The 20,323-nt window shown below is 41.3% G+C and overlaps 1 protein-coding gene across 1 annotated transcript; it reads left to right on the forward strand.

Moving 5' to 3' along the window:
• Window positions 1-5,372: 5,372 nt before the first annotated feature.
• Window positions 5,373-19,603, forward strand: LOC135709857 (uncharacterized). The gene is made up of 2 exons (XM_065232280.1): window positions 5,373-6,479; window positions 19,478-19,603. Exons 1-2 carry the CDS (start codon window positions 5,373-5,375, stop codon window positions 19,601-19,603), a joined length of 1,233 nt encoding a protein of 410 aa, XP_065088352.1.
• The last annotated feature ends 720 nt before the right edge of the window (window positions 19,604-20,323 follow it).

A 20,323-nucleotide genomic window follows, 5' to 3' on the forward strand; every position in this document is an offset into this window, starting at 1 on the left:
AACTAAATCTTATCTAAGTATAAAGGGAATTAATAGTTACAATTGAGGATTGCAGCGATTTTTGCCTGAAATTATTAATTATTTTGTTGGACATTTGTTCTAAAGTCTCATCATTCGATTGTACTTCGGTAGTACTGTACCAGGGAGGCAACTTCAAAATCATCTTCAGAACTTTGTTCTGAATCTTTTGAAGTGCTTTTTTCCTGGTAGTGCAACAACTAGACCATATTGGCACAGCGTAAAGCATGGCCGGTCTAAAAACTTGTTTAAATATTAGAAGTTTATTCGTCAGGCAAAGTTTTGATTTCCTGTTTATAAGAGGATACACACATGTTGATTGCGGCCCCGTCGAAAACTAAGTCACCTGTGTCCCTAGAGCTTTTTGACGTTTAATCGGCGCACACTACAGCGAGCACTACAGCACCTTTTGAATTGGCGTCTTGCAGTGAAACTTTTCCATGCTTTTGCCACCTACATTTCGAAGTGAGAACTACTAGAAGGAGGATAGTTTCCAAATTCTTCAAGTAAAACAGACGATTTTTGGGGCAAATCGGTACATAAAGAAAAACTAATAATTTCCCGTGGAAACTTTTGCTTGAATCGTGTAAGAAAATGTGTTTGCAAACTAACTGTTATTATTTCGGTATGGATCGGAGATGTTTTCATGGAAAATTATGCATAACAAGTTTGCACCCACAGGGAGAGGTTACCTCCTGCGCAGCAACATTTTTCGGAAAATGGTAAATATGTGCGATTTCCACTAGGATGAAAGTGGAAATTAAGTGAATTTACTTAGGAAAGGTTGTATCATGCTGGTGGTAATGGAGAATTGGTTGTATAGGACGCCAATGTTCAATAAATGTTCATTTTGGCCTTTTGTTAGCAAACATATTGATGCTCACAATTTTCGACGGAAAACGCAACGGAACTTGCTTTACTCAACACGCACCATACTATAAAATGGTGCTAGATGGTGTTCAAAGTGATAGCAAGATGATAAATTATCTCTATTTCGGGTAATTGAGCAATTTACTTCTGTTTACATCATATTTACGATGCAGCATTGTTGGAGCCGCGAAATGAAATGAATATATCTTATGAAAGTTCAACTGGAAAAGTCAAAGTTGCACATCAGTCTGATCGTAAAAACGTTTTCTTCTGCAATTCGAATGTTATATTGGAAGGATTTCACGCAGGCTTGATGAAAATTATGATTTAATGCTAATTTTCACGAATTTTATATGCAGTCTGTCAACATTATCATCATCATGCAGTGGCGACATCTGCGTTGAGCTTTTACGGCAATCTTCCAATCGAACGAGTGCGATCAAGAGGGAAGCAGATTAGTGGGAAAACAAACCGTTCATTCATCCACACTGAACCAAAAGATCCGTAAAACTTCGAATGATTATTGCATTGCTCGAGCCCTTTAACCACAAACGAAGTGACAGACGGAGCGGCTCGAAAACTTTGGTGACTAACCTGCTATTTCAATTTTTCAGTGTACCACATGGCAACACCACTACTACTGGATTGTACCACATGGCAACACTACTACTAGATTGAACTAGCATTTTCACCAAATGTACTAGAATGTTTTGGTTCTATCTCTTTCACTCTACTCAAAACTGAAATGCATAAAAAAATGACAAAATGATACGCACTCTTTGCACACTGTCAAAGAATCATTGTACACAAAATCAACTTTGTTCAAATCAAAACAAAAAAACTAACCCATCTGGTGGATGATGGCACAAGCTTCCAAGAAAATTCTATTACAGTGAACCACATTATTTAAATGGATTTCTTCGCCAGTTAGTCGTCTGTCACTTCGTTTGTGCTTTAACAATATGCATTCGAATTTTGGATGATTTTCTTATGGTTGAATTCGTCGTCAGATGATGAACATCCATATGACTGTCTTCCAAATACAGGATGATTTTCGTTTGAAAATTAGCTATAAAACATACGGCACTCAAAGGACAAACATTTAAGAATGGTGTAACATGCAAGTGCTTTTAATTAAATTTATAATTTGATTATTTACAATTCCATACTGAATAGCCATAATAAGCCATTCCATTAGGGATACAAAAAATTTTCTTGGTGGAGAAAATCTCCTCCACCACGGATTAGCCAAACATTGGTTTTCATCCTTTACGTTTGTTCGTAACAGCTCTGATAGCGATGCATATGCTTCCACCTCGTTTGTCAGCTTAGATCAGCAAATGACGTTCGATAGAATTATTTACATCATCGTTTTGAATGATTTGCGTTATGGGGCTGAACCAATACCATATGCATTTCCATTTAGTATGGCAGTCATTCTGCAGAGAGCATTACGCATTTCAACTGAAGGCCCTATCCTTTCTCATAACGAGTTTCATCCTGAATTCGAGAGGAAAATCATCTGATTTCAAAACAACCGTCATCCGGTTGCATGTTGGTTGTATGTATATGTATGTATATACAATCCAAGTTCCACTGTCCGGCAGTGTTTTTATGGAAGAAAAATGTTTGCAATATAATCTATTATTATTATACTGACCTCATTGCAAACAATTTTAGCCCGGAAGTTGAAAGGCGATAGCTCTGTTGAGATTCAGTAACCCATTTCAGAATGCCTGGTCACTCACGTCCATTCCGAGGTTACTTTCACTTACAACAAGCCCCGCATACACGTAGTACCGATATAAAATGTATATTGGTACTGCGTGTACACTTCCATCATCAAAGCAATTCCTGCTTTGTAGATGGCACGTATTTAGTAGGATGCATTTCATATTTTTATATCTAGTTGTAATCAGTTAGATCTCACCGCTTATGTATTGTGTCCTCGACGTGGAAGGATCGTAGTCTAATCTGCAAAATCATCTTTCCCGGTTATTGTCCAGGGGGCAGAACGCCAATACCAAATACGTAAAAAGACACGGCAAACGTTGCTTCCGGGAGTGGAGGCGTAGCACCGAAACACACTAGCACAACGCTACAGCAACACAACTATTCAAAAAAAAATTCTAACCCGGGAATTTTCACAATAATTTACAATATTAAAACACCGATAAATTAATCATGATGAATCTATATTCACATGATAATAATGAAAACGAATTACTTTTTTCCTTGGAACAAGCCAAACAGCACGCGGAAAACACGGAATTTGTGACAGCGAAATTAAAACCGACCGTTTGCGGGCAGAGCCTACTGCGCTTGTCAACCGTCATCCGGTTGCAGCCATCATTCGAAAAAGCGATTTCGGTGTTTTGTTTTGAATGGTCTGAGGTTTCATTCGATCAGAGGATGATGTTTGTGTACAGTGCATGTGTGCTAGATAGAGAAAGACGATTAAACGTCAAAAAGGTCTCTATTCGACGCTGAACACAGAAAAAAAAGTTGTTGAATATTACATCCAAACTGGTGCAATCGGTCAATCCATCGGTTGTGTAATATAACCACAAACGAAGTGACAGACGGAGCGGCTCGAAAACTTTGGTGACGCACCTGCTATTGCAATTTTTCAGTGTACCACATGGCAACACCACTACTACTGGCTTGTACCACATGGCAACACTACTAATGAATTGTACCACATGGCAACACTAAATGTACTAGAATGTTTTGGTTCTATCTCTTTCACTTTACTCTAAACTGAAATGCATAAAAAAATGACAAAATGATACATTCTTTGCACACTGTCAAAGATCATATTGCACACAAAATCAACTATGTTCAAATCAAAACAAAAATACTAGCCCATCTGGTGGCTGATGGCACAAGCTTATATGAAAATTCTATTACAGTGAACCACATTATTTTAATTGATTTCTTCGCCAGTTAGTCGTCTGTCACTTCGTTTGTGATATAACGTTGTACGATGTACATCGATTTTGCGTACAAAATTGTTACATTTGTTTCAGTGTAGTCAGCAAGTGAACAACGCCGACGGCGGTTCTGATAGGGAAACGTCAACAGTAAATGTAGTGGTAGAGATATGAGGATATGTACATAAGTAAACAAAGAACAGAATCTGATGATTGTACATTATCGTTATTGTTTACAACCCTATAAATAGCCTCGGCAATAAACATCGCTGATTGTAGTTATAATCAGAGGAGAAAACCGGGAAGATAGTAGTGATTTTTTGTGTGCTTTTATCCGAGTTTTTATCAGCGGCATAGTGGTTGGCATTTTCCGTCAGTAAAGTGGAGCAAAATTTGGACTATTTGTGTTGCGCGCAGGATCAAAACGGATCCGTGAAAAAGATTGATTTTTTTTTATTTGTGCCGGTCGTAAAGCGACGCAGATAGTTTAGTGAGACTGTTCGGTTCCGAACGTTTGAATTTGCGTTAATATGTCCATTTTGTCCCTATCTTCCCTTACATTCCAAACGAAAAGTTGAATCTTTTTGCCCATCTAGAACCCCTCGTCTTTCCCGTTGTCAGTGTCCAATCCATATTTTTGTTTGTGCCTCTTTCGACATTCCCATGTAAATAGGCGGAGCCTATTCTGTATAACCCTCACGCACGACAGAGAAAGTGTTAGTATATAAGTGAACGTCAAAGGGCGCAGTTTTATTATTAGTATTTTAGTCGTCTTACGATTAAAGTCAAGAAAATAAACATTGTTACACAGAGAAGCCGAATTTTTCATTTCTCCACTAAAGGGAGCATCATTCCGATCCTATCCACTGCGGAACTGAAGCATCTGATCGCTGCTGTTGCTGAACTTGTTGCCGAACAGTCCACCCGTCCCGTTGCTCATCGGAGCAGCACCCAAGGAAGCAATTAGTGTTGATTCCTTCGATTCGGTCCACAATTAGATCCCTCCCGTGGTAGTCTAATGTGGATACCGTTTTGACTGCACACGGATCACCTATTGCTTAACTGTAATCAAATACCCGCTGCTGGAGCACCAACTAGAGAATCCAACAATCTCTGGCCTGTTGGTTGTTATCCAGTGGCAATTTTTGATTATTCCCCGAAGGGAGTTCCATTCCGGAGATTTTTACGTTGTGCACCGCACATTGTTTGGTCCTTCGAGCCGGATTCAGCATCGGTGCTTTGCAGTTGCAGTTGGATAATTTAGTAGCTCTAGTGGAGAAACCATCCATCACCATCGTTCGCGTTCCGAAAGTACAGTTCGCGCAAGTGAAGTGAAAATATTGAAGCACGTCCGAACGAGTTTTAGAAAAGACAGTACAGTCGTGTGTGTGCCCAGTTGAGACGAAGAAAAGACAGTACAGTCGTGTGTGTGCCCAGTTGGGACGAAGAAAGAACAGTAGTGTAGTGAGTGTGCCCTATTGGGCTGAAGAAACAGTCGCAAGTTCCACGCATCTATGTCGCTGCTCCACACCCCAAAAAGGTGCTGCTAAGATGGCCGATGTGAAGACGCTCGTACATCTTCGTGGCCAAGCGAAAGCCAAGGTGACCAGGATACGGAAAGCCATTGAAGAGACTTCGGAAGCTGGCGTTGTTCAATTTACCCTCGCCCAGCTAAAGGTGTATGCCAAGAATCTGGAGGCCCACTTCCAAGAGTACCTCAGTTTCCATCACCAAATCATTGCATTGCTGCCGCCGGAAAAGCTAGATCAGAACGATGATACGTACATTCAGTTTGAGACTCATCACATCGAAACCGCTACGATGGTGGAAGCCCTGATCCAGTCCGTTATACCGCAACCCACTCCTCCCGCAGTAGTGCCCATGCCTGCGCCAGGTTTCCAGCAACAGCAAATTGTTGTACAGCAGCAACCGCTTCCGGTTCCTATCCCTTCGTTTGATGGGAAGCCGGAGAATTGGCCAAGGTTCCAGCAGGTGTTTTCGGATATCATGGCCAGATCCAGGGACTCCAATGCAGTCAAGCTACACCATCTTGAGAGGGCACTTGCGGGTGGATCTGCCGCCAAGATCATCGACCCAAAAACGCTCAGTGAAGGCAATTTCATCCATGCTTGGGAGCTGCTGCTTGACGTTTACGAGGACGAACGAAAGGCAGTAGATTCGCATATCCATGGCTTGCTGAGCTTGAAACGTATGAGCAAGGAGTGCTCCAAGCAGATGAGGGAGCTCATAAACGAATTAACCCGCCACGTTGAAGGTTTAAGGCTGTTGGAGCAGAATTTGGAAGGCGTTTCCGAGCGTTTTGTTGTCGTCGTCCTATCCGATGCATTCGATCCCGAGACGCGGAAGCAGTGGGAGGCCACCATTCCCCATAAGCAGATTCCGAATTACGAAGACACCGTGACGTTTTTGAAGGAGCGATGTTCGTTGTTGGAGCGTTGTGAAGCCAGTCACCCAAGGTCGTCGTCAGCCAAGGAATGCAGTCAGAAGTCTATCCCGAAGCCCCCTACGATGAAATCGTTCGCTATGGCTACACCCGTAGCTAATAGTGATGCGAAATGTGAGATCTGCAGTGCGAGCCATCCCAACTTTAAGTGTGATAAGTTTATATCTCTGACGGTACCCCTACGCAGAGTCAAGGTAAGAGAGCTTAATCTCTGTTTTAACTGTTTGAGAAAGGGCCACCTTGCATCTAAATGCCCTTCGAGTAAATCCTGCCAGGAGTGTCAAAGCAGACACAATACGTTACTTCATGAGCCCAAAGTTTCAAAACCTGATCCAAGCCTCGTTCCAAGGTCCAACCCAGAATCCACCAAAGTTGTCGTTAATTCCCAAGTTCCTGCTCTGGTTGAAAGTGTATCGTCATTGTCCAATCCGGTTCATAAGGTTCCTCGATCGGATGGCACGCTTTTGCTTACGGCCATAATTGATGTCCTAGACAGTAATGGAAATCCCCACCCTTGCCGTGCATTCCTCGACTGTGGTTCCCAACCACATTTGGTGTCCCGTTCGTTTGTTGAATATTTGGAAATTGAACAGAAACCTACACATGTGGAAATTTTCGGAGCTACCGGTAAAAAATCGGTGCTGGACAAAAGGGTGACACTTTCGATCCGTTCTCGTTGCATGGAATTTCAGGCCCAAATAGAATGTTTGGTCACCGATGTGGTTACTGGTCCTCTCCCTGGTCGAAAACTAGATACCCGATCATGGAAAATTCCTTCAGGTTTATCCCTTGCCGATCCTACCTTCCATACACCCGGAGAAGTCGATTTGCTGATTGGTGTTAAACTGTTCTTCCACTTGATGTTACCCGGGCAGTTGATGTTGGGAAATCAGTTACCGATCCTAAGGGAAACCCGATTGGGTTGGGTTGTTGCTGGTGGTGCTGAGGGTGCAGATGAGACTCAGCATTGCTACACGGCTAGTTTGCGGCCCCTCACAGAATGCATGGAAAGGTTTTGGTCGATTGAGTCGATTGAGTCTAGTGATGCTGTGTCTAAGGAGGAGCAAGATTGTGAGCAGCTTTTCAGTTCCACTTCCGTTCGAAACCCTGATGGTACTTCCACTGTCCACCTTCCGTTGAAGGAATCCGTAAGTGAGTTAGGTAATAACCGATCGTTGGCCCTAAAGCGTTTCCACATTCTGGAGCATCGATTCAGTAAGAATGCCGATTTGAAGGGTGCTTACGTTGATTTCATCAACGAGTATAAGTCGTTGTCCCATTGTAAGGAAGTTTCCGAGGTAGATGACGTCCCTGGGAAGTTGGTTCACTATTTACCTCACCATGCGGTTTTGAAACCAAGTAGTTCCACCACCCGTTTAAGAGTTGTCTTCGATGCCTCGGCTCGAACAACTGGTCCATCTCTCAATGATGTTTTGATGATTGGTCCGACGGTTCAGCCTGACATTTTTTCACTAAATCTGCGGTTCCGCAAACATCGTTTTGCATTAAAGGTTGATGTTTCAAAAATGTTTAGAAGAATCAAGGTTAATGAGGATCATTCTCCCCTTCAGAGAATTTATTGGAGGGAAAACCCTGATGACCCACTTCAGATCCTAGAGTTGACAACCGTTACATATGGGACAGCCAGTGCTCCATTCTTGGCCACCCGAACATTGTTGCAGTTAGCCCGTGATGAATCCCACCATTTTCCAACAGCTTCCAAGGTTTTAGAAGAGGATGTTTATATGGATGACGTGGTATCAGGAGCTGACACCATTGAGCAGGCCATTGCTCTTCGTGTGGAGTTGACAAATTTGTTGAACTCTGGAGGTTTCCCAGTCCACAAGTGGTGTGCGAGTGATCCAGCCATTCTCGACACAGTTCCTGATGAAGATCGTGAGAAATTCATGGAGTTAGTGGATTCAGATTTCAACAAGGTCATCAAAACCCTGGGTCTATTATGGGATCCAGATGAGGATATTTTTCGTTATCATTGTGAACTGAAGTTTCAGTCTCCGCCCATCACAACCAAACGTATCGTCCTCTCTGAGATTGCTAGGATATTTGATCCATTGGGGCTAATTGCTCCAGTAATCGTTTTGGCAAAGGAGATTATGCAGTGTTTATGGAAGGATGGTTTGGGTTGGGACGACTCGTTGGAAGGTGATGTTTTGCAATCTTGGCTTACATTTAGAGATTCGTTGAAGTACATTGATATGATCAAAATTCCCCGCTACGTTGGATTGGTAGATGTCAGACGCGTCGAAATACATGGGTTCGCTGACGCTTCCAATCGTGCTTACGGAGCAGTCGTTTATCTGAGAGTGGTTTCTGCTAACGAGGTCAAGGTTTCGCTGCTCTGCAGTAAATCAAGGATTGCTCCCCTGAAACCTTTGACAATTCCCAAAATGGAATTATGTGCCGCCTTATTGTTGTCCAGACTGGTCCCCAAGTGCGTCTCGTCTTTGAAGATTGACATTCAGCGTATCTGCTTGTGGTCCGACAGTCGTATTGTGCTTGCTTGGTTGAAGAAGTCTGCCAGTCAGCTCGAAGTGTTTGTCCGCAATCGCGTGACGGAAATCAATTCAAACACCGACGGATGTTACTGGTCATACATCCGTTCTGAAGACAACCCAGCCGATGTTGTGTCCAGAGGACAGGTTCCACAGGTTCTAGCGATTAATAGTTTGTGGTGGAGTGGACCGTCCTTTTTGAAATTACACCAGTATGAAGTCGCCGTTCCTGATTCGTTACCAGAATCAGAATTACCAGATGTTATTTCGGTTATAACTGCTGCCTCTGTTCCGGTTGTTCAGCAAGACGTTCCTTTTCTTGAAGCTTTCGGTTCATTCCGAAAATTGCAGAGGGTTGTTGGGTATGTCTTACGTTTTGTGAACAACTGCAGATGCAGCCGAGCGGACCGTTTGTGTAATAAAAATTTGACCGTACCCGAATTACGTAAATCGATGACTGTTATTATTGGATTGGTTCAACGTCTGGAATGGTCGGATGAAATTAATCTGATTTCGTGTGGAAAGCCTAGTCGTCATCTAGCAACGCTAGATCCAGTGTTGGTGGATGGCCTGTTGAGAGTAGGTGGTAGATTAGAGAATTCTCGCCTGCCTTATGATGCTCGACACCAATTATTGCTTCCGAATAAGAGCCCTGTTTGTGAACAGCTTATTCGTGATATGCATTTGGAAAATCTTCATCTTGGACCCTCCGGATTGATGTCACTTCTGCGACAGAGGTTCTGGTTGATTAACGCCAAATCAACCATTCGTAAGGTATTGAGAAAATGTGTTACCTGTTTTCGATCTCGCCCTCGTTGTTTACAGCCCATGATGGGTCGTTTGCCCGAAGCTCGTGTCGTTCCTTCCGCTCCATTTTCTCGCACCGGTGTGGACTTTGCCGGGCCGGTATTCATAAAGGTTGGTCTTCGGAAGTCCGTGCGAGTAAAGGCCTACATTTGTATTTTTGTGTGTCTCGCTACCAAGGCCATTCACTTAGAATTAGTTTCTGATCTCTCGTCCGCGGCTTTTGTAGCAGCTCTCCTCCGATTTATTAGCCGTCGTGGTCTGGTAGAGGAAATTCACTCTGACCACGGCACAAACTTTGCTGGAGCAAGGTCGGATCTTCACGATCTTTATTTAATGTTCCGGGATGATCAGGTCAAAGGAAGGATTGATGAATTCTGTAGCGCTCGAGAAATCGTCTGGAAATTCATACCACCTCGGTCTCCGAATTTTGGGGGATTGTGGGAGGCTGGTGTGAAGAGTACAAAAACCCACTTACGTAAGATTTTGTCCAATGCCTGTCTCACCTTTGAAGAATTCTACACTGTCCTTACACAAATTGAGGCAGTGCTTAATTCGCGGCCTCTCTTCGCCAACTCGTTGGATACCCATGAACCATCTGCCTTGACACCTGGCCATTTTCTTATTGGCAGAGAGTTGGTCGCTATTCCAGAACCTACGCTTGAAGAAATCCCTACAAATCGTTTAAACCGTTGGAAGTATTTGCAAGCTCTCCGGGAGCATTTTTGGAGACGTTGGTCAAACGAGTACCTAAATACCTTGCAAGCTCGTTCAAAATGGATCAAAGGTTCTTCGAACGTAGTTCCCGGGCTAATTGTCCTTATTAAGGAGGACAACCTTCCTCCACAATCATGGAAACTGGGCAAGATTTTGAAGGTTTATCCTGGCAGTGATTCAATAGTTAGGGTAGTAGACGTCAAGACATCTACTGGAGTATACCGTCGCTCAGTCTCAAGGCTAGCACCACTTCCAATTGAAGAAAATGATAAAGCTCTCGCACCTGCAGATCCACATCGCAACCCGGGGGGAGAATGTTCGGTTCCGAACGTTTGAATTTGCGTTAATATGTCCATTTTGTCCCTATCTTCCCTTACATTCCAAACGAAAAGTTGAATCTTTTTGCCCATCTAGAACCCCTCGTCTTTCCCGTTGTCAGTGTCCAATCCATATTTTTGTTTGTGCCTCTTTCGACATTCCCATGTAAATAGGCGGAGCCTATTCTGTATAACCCTCACGCACGACAGAGAAAGTGTTAGTATATAAGTGAACGTCAAAGGGCGCAGTTTTATTATTAGTATTTTAGTCGTCTTACGATTAAAGTCAAGAAAATAAACATTGTTACACAGAGAAGCCGAATTTTTCATTTCTCCACTAAAGGGAGCATCATTCCGATCCTATCCACTGCGGAACTGAAGCATCTGATCGCTGCTGTTGCTGAACCTGTTGCCGAACAGTCCACCCGTCCCGTTGCTCATCGGAGCAGCACCCAAGGAAGCAATTAGTGTTGATTCCTTCGATTCGGTCCACAATTAGATCCCTCCCGTGGTAGTCTAATGTGGATACCGTTTTGACTGCACACGGATCACCTATTGCTTAACTGTAATCAAATACCCGCTGCTGGAGCACCAACTAGAGAATCCAACAATCTCTGGCCTGTTGGTTGTTATCCAGTGGCAATTTTTGATTATTCCCCGAAGGGAGTTCCATTCCGGAGATTTTTACGTTGTGCACCGCACAGAGACGTTAGTACGACAAATAGTGGATTGTTGAGAAAAATTTAATTCGCTGAGTTTGGAGGAAGTGAATTTCAAAGAGGAAGAAGCCGGTGGTTGGACTGGCCACAAGAAGCGAATTGTTTACAGGCGGGTGGCAACGGGTTGCATCGGACGGATTCTACTGTGAGGTACAAAGGTACGTGGTTTTTCTCTCATTAAATCCTTTTACATTGGTGTTTTAAAGTGCGCACAATTGTGTTTTTATTGATTCGGTGCAGCCAAAATGGCGTTGATCGGCACAATCGACCCGTATGTGCCTGGCACTAGTTTGTCAAATTATGTAGAACTGATCGAGTATTTTTTTTCGTCAAATAATATTGAGGAAGATAGGAAAAAGGACATTTTTATGAGCTGTGCAGGGCTAACCGTTTTTGAGGAGCTAAAGCTTTTATACCCAGCTACTGACCTAAAAATATTAAAATATGCGGACATAACAAAAAAGCTTAAAGAACGCTTTGACAAAATTGATTCGGAGATAATGTTGCGTTATAAATTCCGTTGCAGACGACAAAGTCCTACTGAGAGTGGAGAAAATTTTGTTTTAGCGGTAAAATTGTTAGCCGAATCCTGCGATTTCGGCGCATTTCGTGACTCAGCCATTCGCGACCAGTTAGTTTTCGGAGTGTACAATAGAGAGCTACAAAAAAGGTTGTTAAATGAAGAAGATCTTACCTTAAGATCGGCTGAAAGGATTATTGAAGGTTTTGAAATGGCGAACAGTAACACACAGTACATCAATTCGGAAGTGGGAATTAACTCGGTCAAGCATCGTCTCGGTGACAATAAATCTAGAATTGATAGGCGAGATCGCAGTCGGAGTAGATCTAGGGAAGGATATTACGGTAGAAATCGAGATTCGCGTGCAGATTACAGGAGGTTTGAAGGACGATCAAGGTCAGGTCAAAGAAGCTCGAGTCGAGGCCGATACGCCAATTTTGTCTGCCATTTTTGCAGGAAGCGAGGTCATATTCAGAAGAATTGTTACCGCTTTTTGGATAATCAGAGAGATACAACTCGGGATTCGGTTAAATTCGTGAAGGAGGAGGCAAAGGTTAACGATTACTTCAAAAGGCTTCGAGTAGATTATGACTCCGATTCCGAGGAAGAAGGTGATTATCCCTGTCTTATGATTTCTTCAATCAGTAAAGTAAGCAAACCTTGTCTACTCGAAGTCAAAATAGAAGGAAAACTATGTGCAATGGAGGTGGACAGTGGTTCGGCTGTATCTGTAATAAGCAGAGCAGAATTCGGGAGGAAATTTAATGGCATCAGTTTGAGAAATAGCAACCGGAAACTAATTGTGATCAACGGATCAAGGTTAGAAATTTTTGGAAAAGTTTTTGTTTCTGTTTCGTTAAATGGAATTATGGCCACTTTGGAACTAGTGGTTTTGAATGGGGATCATGAATTTACGTCTCTTATTGGTAGAAATTGGTTGGATATATTTTTTAGTGGTTGGAGAGATAAGTTTTTAGAATCGTCTAAATTATTAAACAGGTGTGGAATAAACTGTATTGAAGGGAATCAAGAGCAGAGGTGGCAATAGTACATTTTTTGAAAAACCATCTTTCAGAGCGAAACAAAACAGCCAGCACACGGGCGGCCGTTTATAACTACATTCCAAGCGAACAGCGGAGATAGAGAATAAATAAAATCTCGCAGCCTGATTTTTCCAAACAGTTTATTGTAATGAAATTTTAGCTGCAGGCTTGCGTGTGACAGTAAATTACCAACTCTCTTATTTACGCATAATTTTAACATTAATGCTTATGAGTGGTCAGTCTTCATTCTTATCTTTTAATTCCATGCAATAAACATCAAATAAATGCAGTAATTAGCCAGAAATCAGCAAAATTCTACACGACATAAGTTTATGTCGCGCGCGCCGCCGGTCTTGTCTGCTTCTTTGTGCGAAAATGTTCTGTCGCTGGCAGAAAACAGTTTAGAAATGTCATGACATTTTTGCCGCTTGCCAGTTTGTTTTTGTGTGTCGTCAAAATGGTTATCGCAAAAAGTATCAAATGTTAAGGAAAAAATGTTGAACTCCAGGACTCGTGCCACCACTGATCAAGAGCAAGCATTGAGCATTATAAAGCAGCGTTATGCCACCATTTTTACGAGAGATTTTTCATCGCCTATTGAGGGTTTTGAGGCAGAGTTGGTATTGAGAGAAGATCGACCGATTTTTAGAAGACCGTATGAAGTACCCTACCGATTAAAAGATAAAGTAATGGATCATTTAGCATTGCTGGAGAGAGATAAAATTATTACTCCCATCAAAACCAGCTTATGGGCTTCACCAGTGGTGGTGATAATAAAAAAAGATGGCGATATCAGACTTGTTATAGACTGTAAAGTATCTATAAACAAGGTTTTGATAGCTAACACCTATCCCTTACCAACGGCTCAGGATTTGTTTGCATCTTTAGCTGGCTGTAAAATTTTCTGTTCCTTGGATTGAGCTACGGCTTACACTCAGCTACAGTTGTCGGAAAACTCAAAAAAATTGTAGTTATCAATACCATTAAAGGACTTTTTACATATAATCGACTGCCTCAAGGAGCATCTTCGAGTGCAGCCATATTTCAACAGATAATGGAGGCTATTTTACAGGGAATAGAATACGTCTATTGTTATCTTGACGATGTGCTTATTGCTGGAAAGGACTTTGACGATTGTTACAGAAGAGTTACTCTAGTGTTAGACAGATTATCAGAAGTAAACGTTGAAATTAACTTTAAGAAATGTAAATTTTTTGTGAATCGGCTACCATACTTGGGGCATATTATAACGGACAATGGTCTTATGCCAAATCCAGAGAAGGTTTCAACTATTAATTCTGCACAAAAACCTAAGAATACGACTGAGTTGAAAGCTTTTTTGGGCTTGATAAATTACTATGGCAAGTTTTTGTCTAATTTATCAACAGTACTGAGCCCTCTGTACCAATTACTAAAAAAAAGAAGTTGTTTTTGTGTGGGATTTCAAATGTGACGAAGCTTTCAGGAATTGTAAAGAAAAATTACTGAATGCAGATGTTTTGACATTTTACGATCCCAAAAAGCCTATTGTGGTCAGTACGGATGCTTCCTCATATGGTCTTGGTGGAGTTATTTCACATGTTATAGATGGAATGGAAAAACCAATTTGGTTTACATCATTTTCGCTCAATCAGGCACAAAAGAGTTTCTTCATCTGGAAGCTTTGGCAGTAGTATCAACAGTAAAAAAAATTACAAATTTTTATTTGGTCAAAGTTTTACGATTTTTACAGACCACAAACCGTTATTAGGAATACTGGGTAAAACAGGGCGAAATTCAATTTCAGTGACAAGAATTCAACGTTATGTTATGGAGTTAGCCATCTATGACTACAATCTTGAATACAGACCAGCAAACAAGATGGCTAATGCTGATTTTTGTTCACGTTTTCCATTGGAAATAGAAGTTCCCAGATGCTTGAAGAGTAAAGAATTTGAATTACTCTCAGGATTTACCATTGGATTTTACAGGAATAGCAAGAGGAACTGTAAATGATTTTTATTTACAACAAGTTTTAACATTTATGAAAAATGGCTGGCCAGAACGAGTTGATCAGTGTTTCAAAAATATTTATTCACAACATCAAGACATCGAAGAAATAGATGGGTGCTTACTCTTTCAAGATAGAGTTATTGTTCCCGTGTCATTGCAAAATAAAGTTCTACAAATTTTGCATGCAAATCATGCCGGGATTGTTAAGATGAAACAACAGGCCAGAAGAAGCATTTATTGGTTTGGAATAAATGGTGACATTGAAACATTTGTAAAAAAACTGCGAAGTATGCGTGAAAACTTCTAATACTTTGAATCAAAAAGATACCTCGGAATGGATTTCAACCACAAGGCCTTTCAGCAGAATTCATGCCGATTTTTTTTACTTTGAACGGCGTACTTTTCTTTTAGTGGTGGACAGCTTTTCAAAATGGTTGGAAATAATTTGGATGAAATTTGGTACTGACGCAGAGAAAGTAGTTAAAGAATTTATTGGTTTATTTTCTCGTTTTGGACTCCCAGACGTAGTAGTGACGGACAATGGCCCTCCCTTCAATTCAAAATATTTCATATTATTTTTGGAACGGCAAGGTATTCAGGTTTTTAAAAGCCCGCCATATCACCCTCAAAGTAATGGCCAGGCGGAACGTCTAGTTAGAGTGTCAAAAGATGTATTGAAGAAATTTCTATTGAACCCCACTATGAGAAACATGGACCTACAGGACAAAATAAACTAGGGTTACGGTATGTAATGTGGGTCTAGTCCTTTCATTCGGCCTATCACGCAAATAAATAATTAATTAAGGAATATTACACAAAAAATAAGGAAAATATTGATCACTGATGGTTGATAAATGTGTACCACACACAAATCAATTTATATCACAACATTTCAATACATTTTCAGCTCTCGTAAGTAATAAAACTGGTTGAGAATATCACAATGTTCGGAGTTTTTAGCCGCCATGACTTATAAGGTTAAGATGGGAAGGTTGACTGACGATCATCAAATGGCCTGATTATGGCATTTATTGATTGGAATTACCTGATAATACACACTAGACGTAAAACTTACAGTTGCTGTTTGAATATTTTATGTTTATTTTAATTGTTTAACAACGTTTTCACAAGTAAAACATGGACCCAACTTTAGGGACACATTTCTTTTCTATGTTCCTAACTATGGCCCATGAAATTCATTTGACAGCATATAGCAATAAGAGTAACGTCAACAATGTTGTTTTGCATTTGGATGATAAGGAACGAACAGGAAGGGAGATTTTTTCTGCCAAACCTGTATAATGAACATCACAATGTTCTGATTTAGATATTCTGCGGTCAAAAGACGATAAGCGAAATTTTTAATTTTTAATTTTTAAATTGAGTGATTTAATGTAGTTTTCGTAAAATTTTCTCTAAGAAATGTTTTGAGGAATGAAGAGCATTAAGTTAACAGTGATAGTGATAAAAAAAAATACATCAGAAAACGTTACCAAGAGCGTTTTTTTGAGGATCAAACAAGATAGGACGAAGTTGCATCCATAAATAGACCCAATTTGGGGACAATAGACCCATATTACATACATTTCCCTCGTGAGTTATTGTCTTAAAAAAAGTAAGTTTTTCAACTTTTCGTGGTTTCTGATAGCAAACGACATGATAAGCATATCTAAGCATACCATTTAGCAGTAGAATATCGTTTGCAGGTAAATTCATTGATGAGTTATGATTAAAAACGTAATCGATGGCTGCATATTAGACCGAGGTTAGGGACGTATACCCTACTTCCTTTTCAATTACAGAAATACCTGCTTATCTGAAGGGGGAAAGTATCCTTCTGAAAATGTTTTGAGTTTCAAGCCAAAAACCATTCTGGATCTGGTTAATCCTAAGAATAGCTACAAAAAACAGTTAGCCGAACCATTAGCATTGAAGTAAAAATCAAGTATAGATGATATTACAGATCCTTATGCTACTTTGAAGTTGGGCGATAAGGTTTATTACAAGAATCATAATCCAAAAGATGTTGAAAAATGGCTTGATGCAAGTTTTATTAAAAGAATCTCTCAAAATGTTTTACAGGTCGCCGTGGGGTCAATCCTCTTCTCGGCCCACAAGGGGCAGGTGAAGATTCCAAGCCAGACTGGACGAAGGCGTAATTTGACGCTCCAGTTACGAAAGGATGATTGCGAACATGGCCATTCAAGCTCGTTGCCAGGTTCAGTGGAGAAGGGCGGACTCCACGGACGCGGAACGAAGAGACGTTTCGAGGATTTGGAAGACAGCGAAGAAGAATTTCTGGGGTTTACAGTTAGTCCAGAACCACCCTTGTCAGCAAGCAGCGAGCTGCATCCAAGAGTGTTGCAATCCATCCAGCGACCAGTTCAGAATTCAGCTTCATCGTGTTCGCCAAAGTTAAGAAGATCGGCTAGAAAAAAAAAACAAAAAATGTCGATGATAAATATGTTTACTTCCAATGAATTTTCATGTGTGAATTTGAAACTTTCGAAATGAATAATGATTATGAATTTCAGTTTATTGTCTGGTCAAAATTTAGATATTATAAAGAGTTTGAATTAAATATGATTTTCAACTTAAAGGTGAAGGTATTGTTACATTTGTTTCAGTGTAGTCAGCAAGTGAACAACGCCGACGGCGGTTCTGATAGGGAAACGTCAACAGTAAATGTAGTGGTAGAGATATGAAGATATGTACATAAGTAAACAAAGAACAGAATCTGATGATTGTACATTATCGTTATTGTTTACAACCCTATAAATAGCCTCGGCAATAAACATCGCTGATTGTAGTTATAATCAGTGAGTAACTAAATGACAAGTGTCTTATTAGTGAACACAACAAAAATTACATCCATTGATGTAATATTGTATATGCTTTTTGTTATTACATCATTATTTCATACATCAGCTTGAGAATTACATTGATCGATATTACATTTTTTTGTTGCTGTATACCACCATAGACTAGAAGGTCCCGAAATAACGTGCTCAACTTTTTGGCTCAGCTATAGTACTCTCTTCGGTCCCAAGCTAATCGATTCACCCCTCGAAACATAGGAAAATCCACGAACCCCTCATTTTATCTGTCAAACTTTTATAGCGAATCAAAACAAACATTGTGTAGTAGTAGAATTTCGACTAGCATATGGTACGTTAATCGTTTGCTTGGGACCAATAGGCTATAGTCAAGTAGTGAGCCAATTTAAAATCGTTAGTTTCGTATTGATTGTTGGTACCACTGTGCACCACACCCAGCGCTGAACAAGGGATTGGTGCAGGAGAAAAGGATCAATAAGGTGGCCATTGTATTGAAGTGAACGTAAACAAGTGAACTTGATTCCTCTACGGAGATTATTAACTACTAAATAAACAGTTAATTTGCCTAACTTAAAGCTAAATTTGTATAATCCTAAAGTCTAGAGTAGTGCTTAAAAAAATACAAGAAACTAAATCTAGGTAAGGACAGAAGAAACGAAGAAAAGAAGTTGTCTTAAGCTATTGTATACTATACTAAATCTAGACAAAGGAGATCGAGAAGCGCTGAGAAATAGGCAAATGAAGTCCGGTTAATGCTAATTATCACAGTATTCCCAGATGGTTAGCTCCAGGACATACGAACGCTATAATTGTTGTGATAGAGTAGTACGAGACTAGAAACACTAAAAGTAAGTCAAAAAGATCGTATTGTTTATACCCAAGGTTCTTCCGCAGGAATTTTATAATTTTCTTTCTATTCGTGAATAAATTGATGAAATTTGGTTCCTAGTTTCGCTGACTCCGCAACAAATTATAAAATTCTTTTATAATGTCGAAGAAGTCATCTAGCCCTGCTGGTAACGCCCTCGAAACGCCAACACCAGGGATGGTTGGAGAAACTGGAGGAGATTTCGTCACAGAAACCGCGACGAAAAAGGCAGGTCCACCCGTTGTCATCGTTTCCCCTCGTAGCACCGAAGGCCAGGTAAATGTTGACGTTGCCAAAAATAAAAATCCCCATCCAACTGGGTCAACAGTATCTAACGCTGGCAATGTCGGAAATACCGCGGCGCTCGAAAAAACCGGGATTACCAATGTCAGTTGTGTGAAGAGCGTGATAATGAAGAAATGGTGCAGTGTGATGGTTGAGATCGGTGGTTCCACTTCGTCTGTGCGGAAGTTTCGGAAGAAATTGCCAATGTCAGTTGGGTCTGTCCGAACTGTAAGGTCCCACGCATTCCCCATACTAGTTTCACCAATACTACGACCATAGAGGTAACTCTAAGACTAGTAGGTCCCGAAGAAACGTGCTCAACGTTTTGGCTCAGCTCTGGTACTATCTTCGGTCCCAAGCTAATCGATTCACCCCTCGAAACATAGGAAAATCAAATAACCCCTCATTTTATCTGTCAAACTTTCATAGCGAATCAAAACAAACATTGTGTAGTACTAGAATTTTGACTAGAATGGGATACGTTAATCGATTTGCTTGGGACCAATAGGCTAGTCAAGTAGTGAGCTAATTTAAAATCGTTGGTTTCGTATTGATTGTTGCTACGATCGCACAACAGCAAGTAAATCCACCCCCGAAGAAAACTACATCGCTACGGTCAAAGAGCAAGGTCAGCTCCAACACCAGTGGATCGAGAAGGATGAAGGAACTCGAGTTGAAGAAACTCGAGGAGGAGTTCGAGTAGGAAAGGCGATTCCTCGAACGGAAGTACCACCCACTGACGGCTTATGGAAGCGAGACATCTACGGAGGCTGATGACGTCGAAGACAACATGTCCAAGATCGAGCAGTGGATAGTGGAAACCGAACTCCACGGTGAAGATTCCGGATTAGCAGTAGAGGAGGCAGATGGGCAAACACCGAACAAATCGGAGAGACCCGAGGAGCACCGAGCTCCGGATGTCGTCCAGCGTCAGCGAAATCTATAAATTCTTCGAAATGTTCAGCTCGGTCAGCCCTACCAGAGTGGTCTGTCACAGTCTGTACGACATACGAAGCAGCCGTTCATGCAACCGTTGGATCTAGGTGCTCAGTGCAACCGCTTCTGGCAAAGCTCCCAGCATCCTATTATTGGACAACCGCAATCCATTTCGACCGCGCCACGGATACAGTTTGAGCAATTTTCGTCGAATGAACGTCGTGCTTCACATCCCCAGGACGGAACAGTGTTCATGCCAGGAACGATACCGGATATGTGCCATCGCCAGCGTCGTCAAGAGATTTGGGAACCAGTAGCTGGTGCAAGATCTTCCTACGTTCCGGAATTAAATCCAAGCACACGAAGTGACGACCCGCGCCATGACTTGTTCTACCGCCAACAGATGCAGCCACAGAGCCATGCCAGACCATCTTTCGTCCCTTCGATGAATTTGGGTACCCTGGAGGAAGCCAACCAGTTCGTTCCT

Source organism: Ochlerotatus camptorhynchus, unplaced genomic scaffold (assembly GCF_037179485.1).
Source record: "Ochlerotatus camptorhynchus isolate MF236.1 unplaced genomic scaffold, CSIRO-AGI_Acam_v1.1 ptg000366l, whole genome shotgun sequence".
In the NCBI taxonomy this organism is placed as follows: domain Eukaryota; kingdom Metazoa; phylum Arthropoda; class Insecta; order Diptera; family Culicidae; genus Ochlerotatus; species Ochlerotatus camptorhynchus.

Coding starts and splice junctions, on each gene's coding strand:
- LOC135709857 (XM_065232280.1), top strand. CDS start 5,373: ATGGCCGATGTGAAGACGCTCGTACATCTTCGTGGCCAAGCGAAAGCC. Junction 6,480..19,477: donor TACCCCTACGCAGAGTCAAG/GTAAGAGAGCTT, acceptor ATCGCACAACAG/CAAGTAAATCCACCCCCGAA.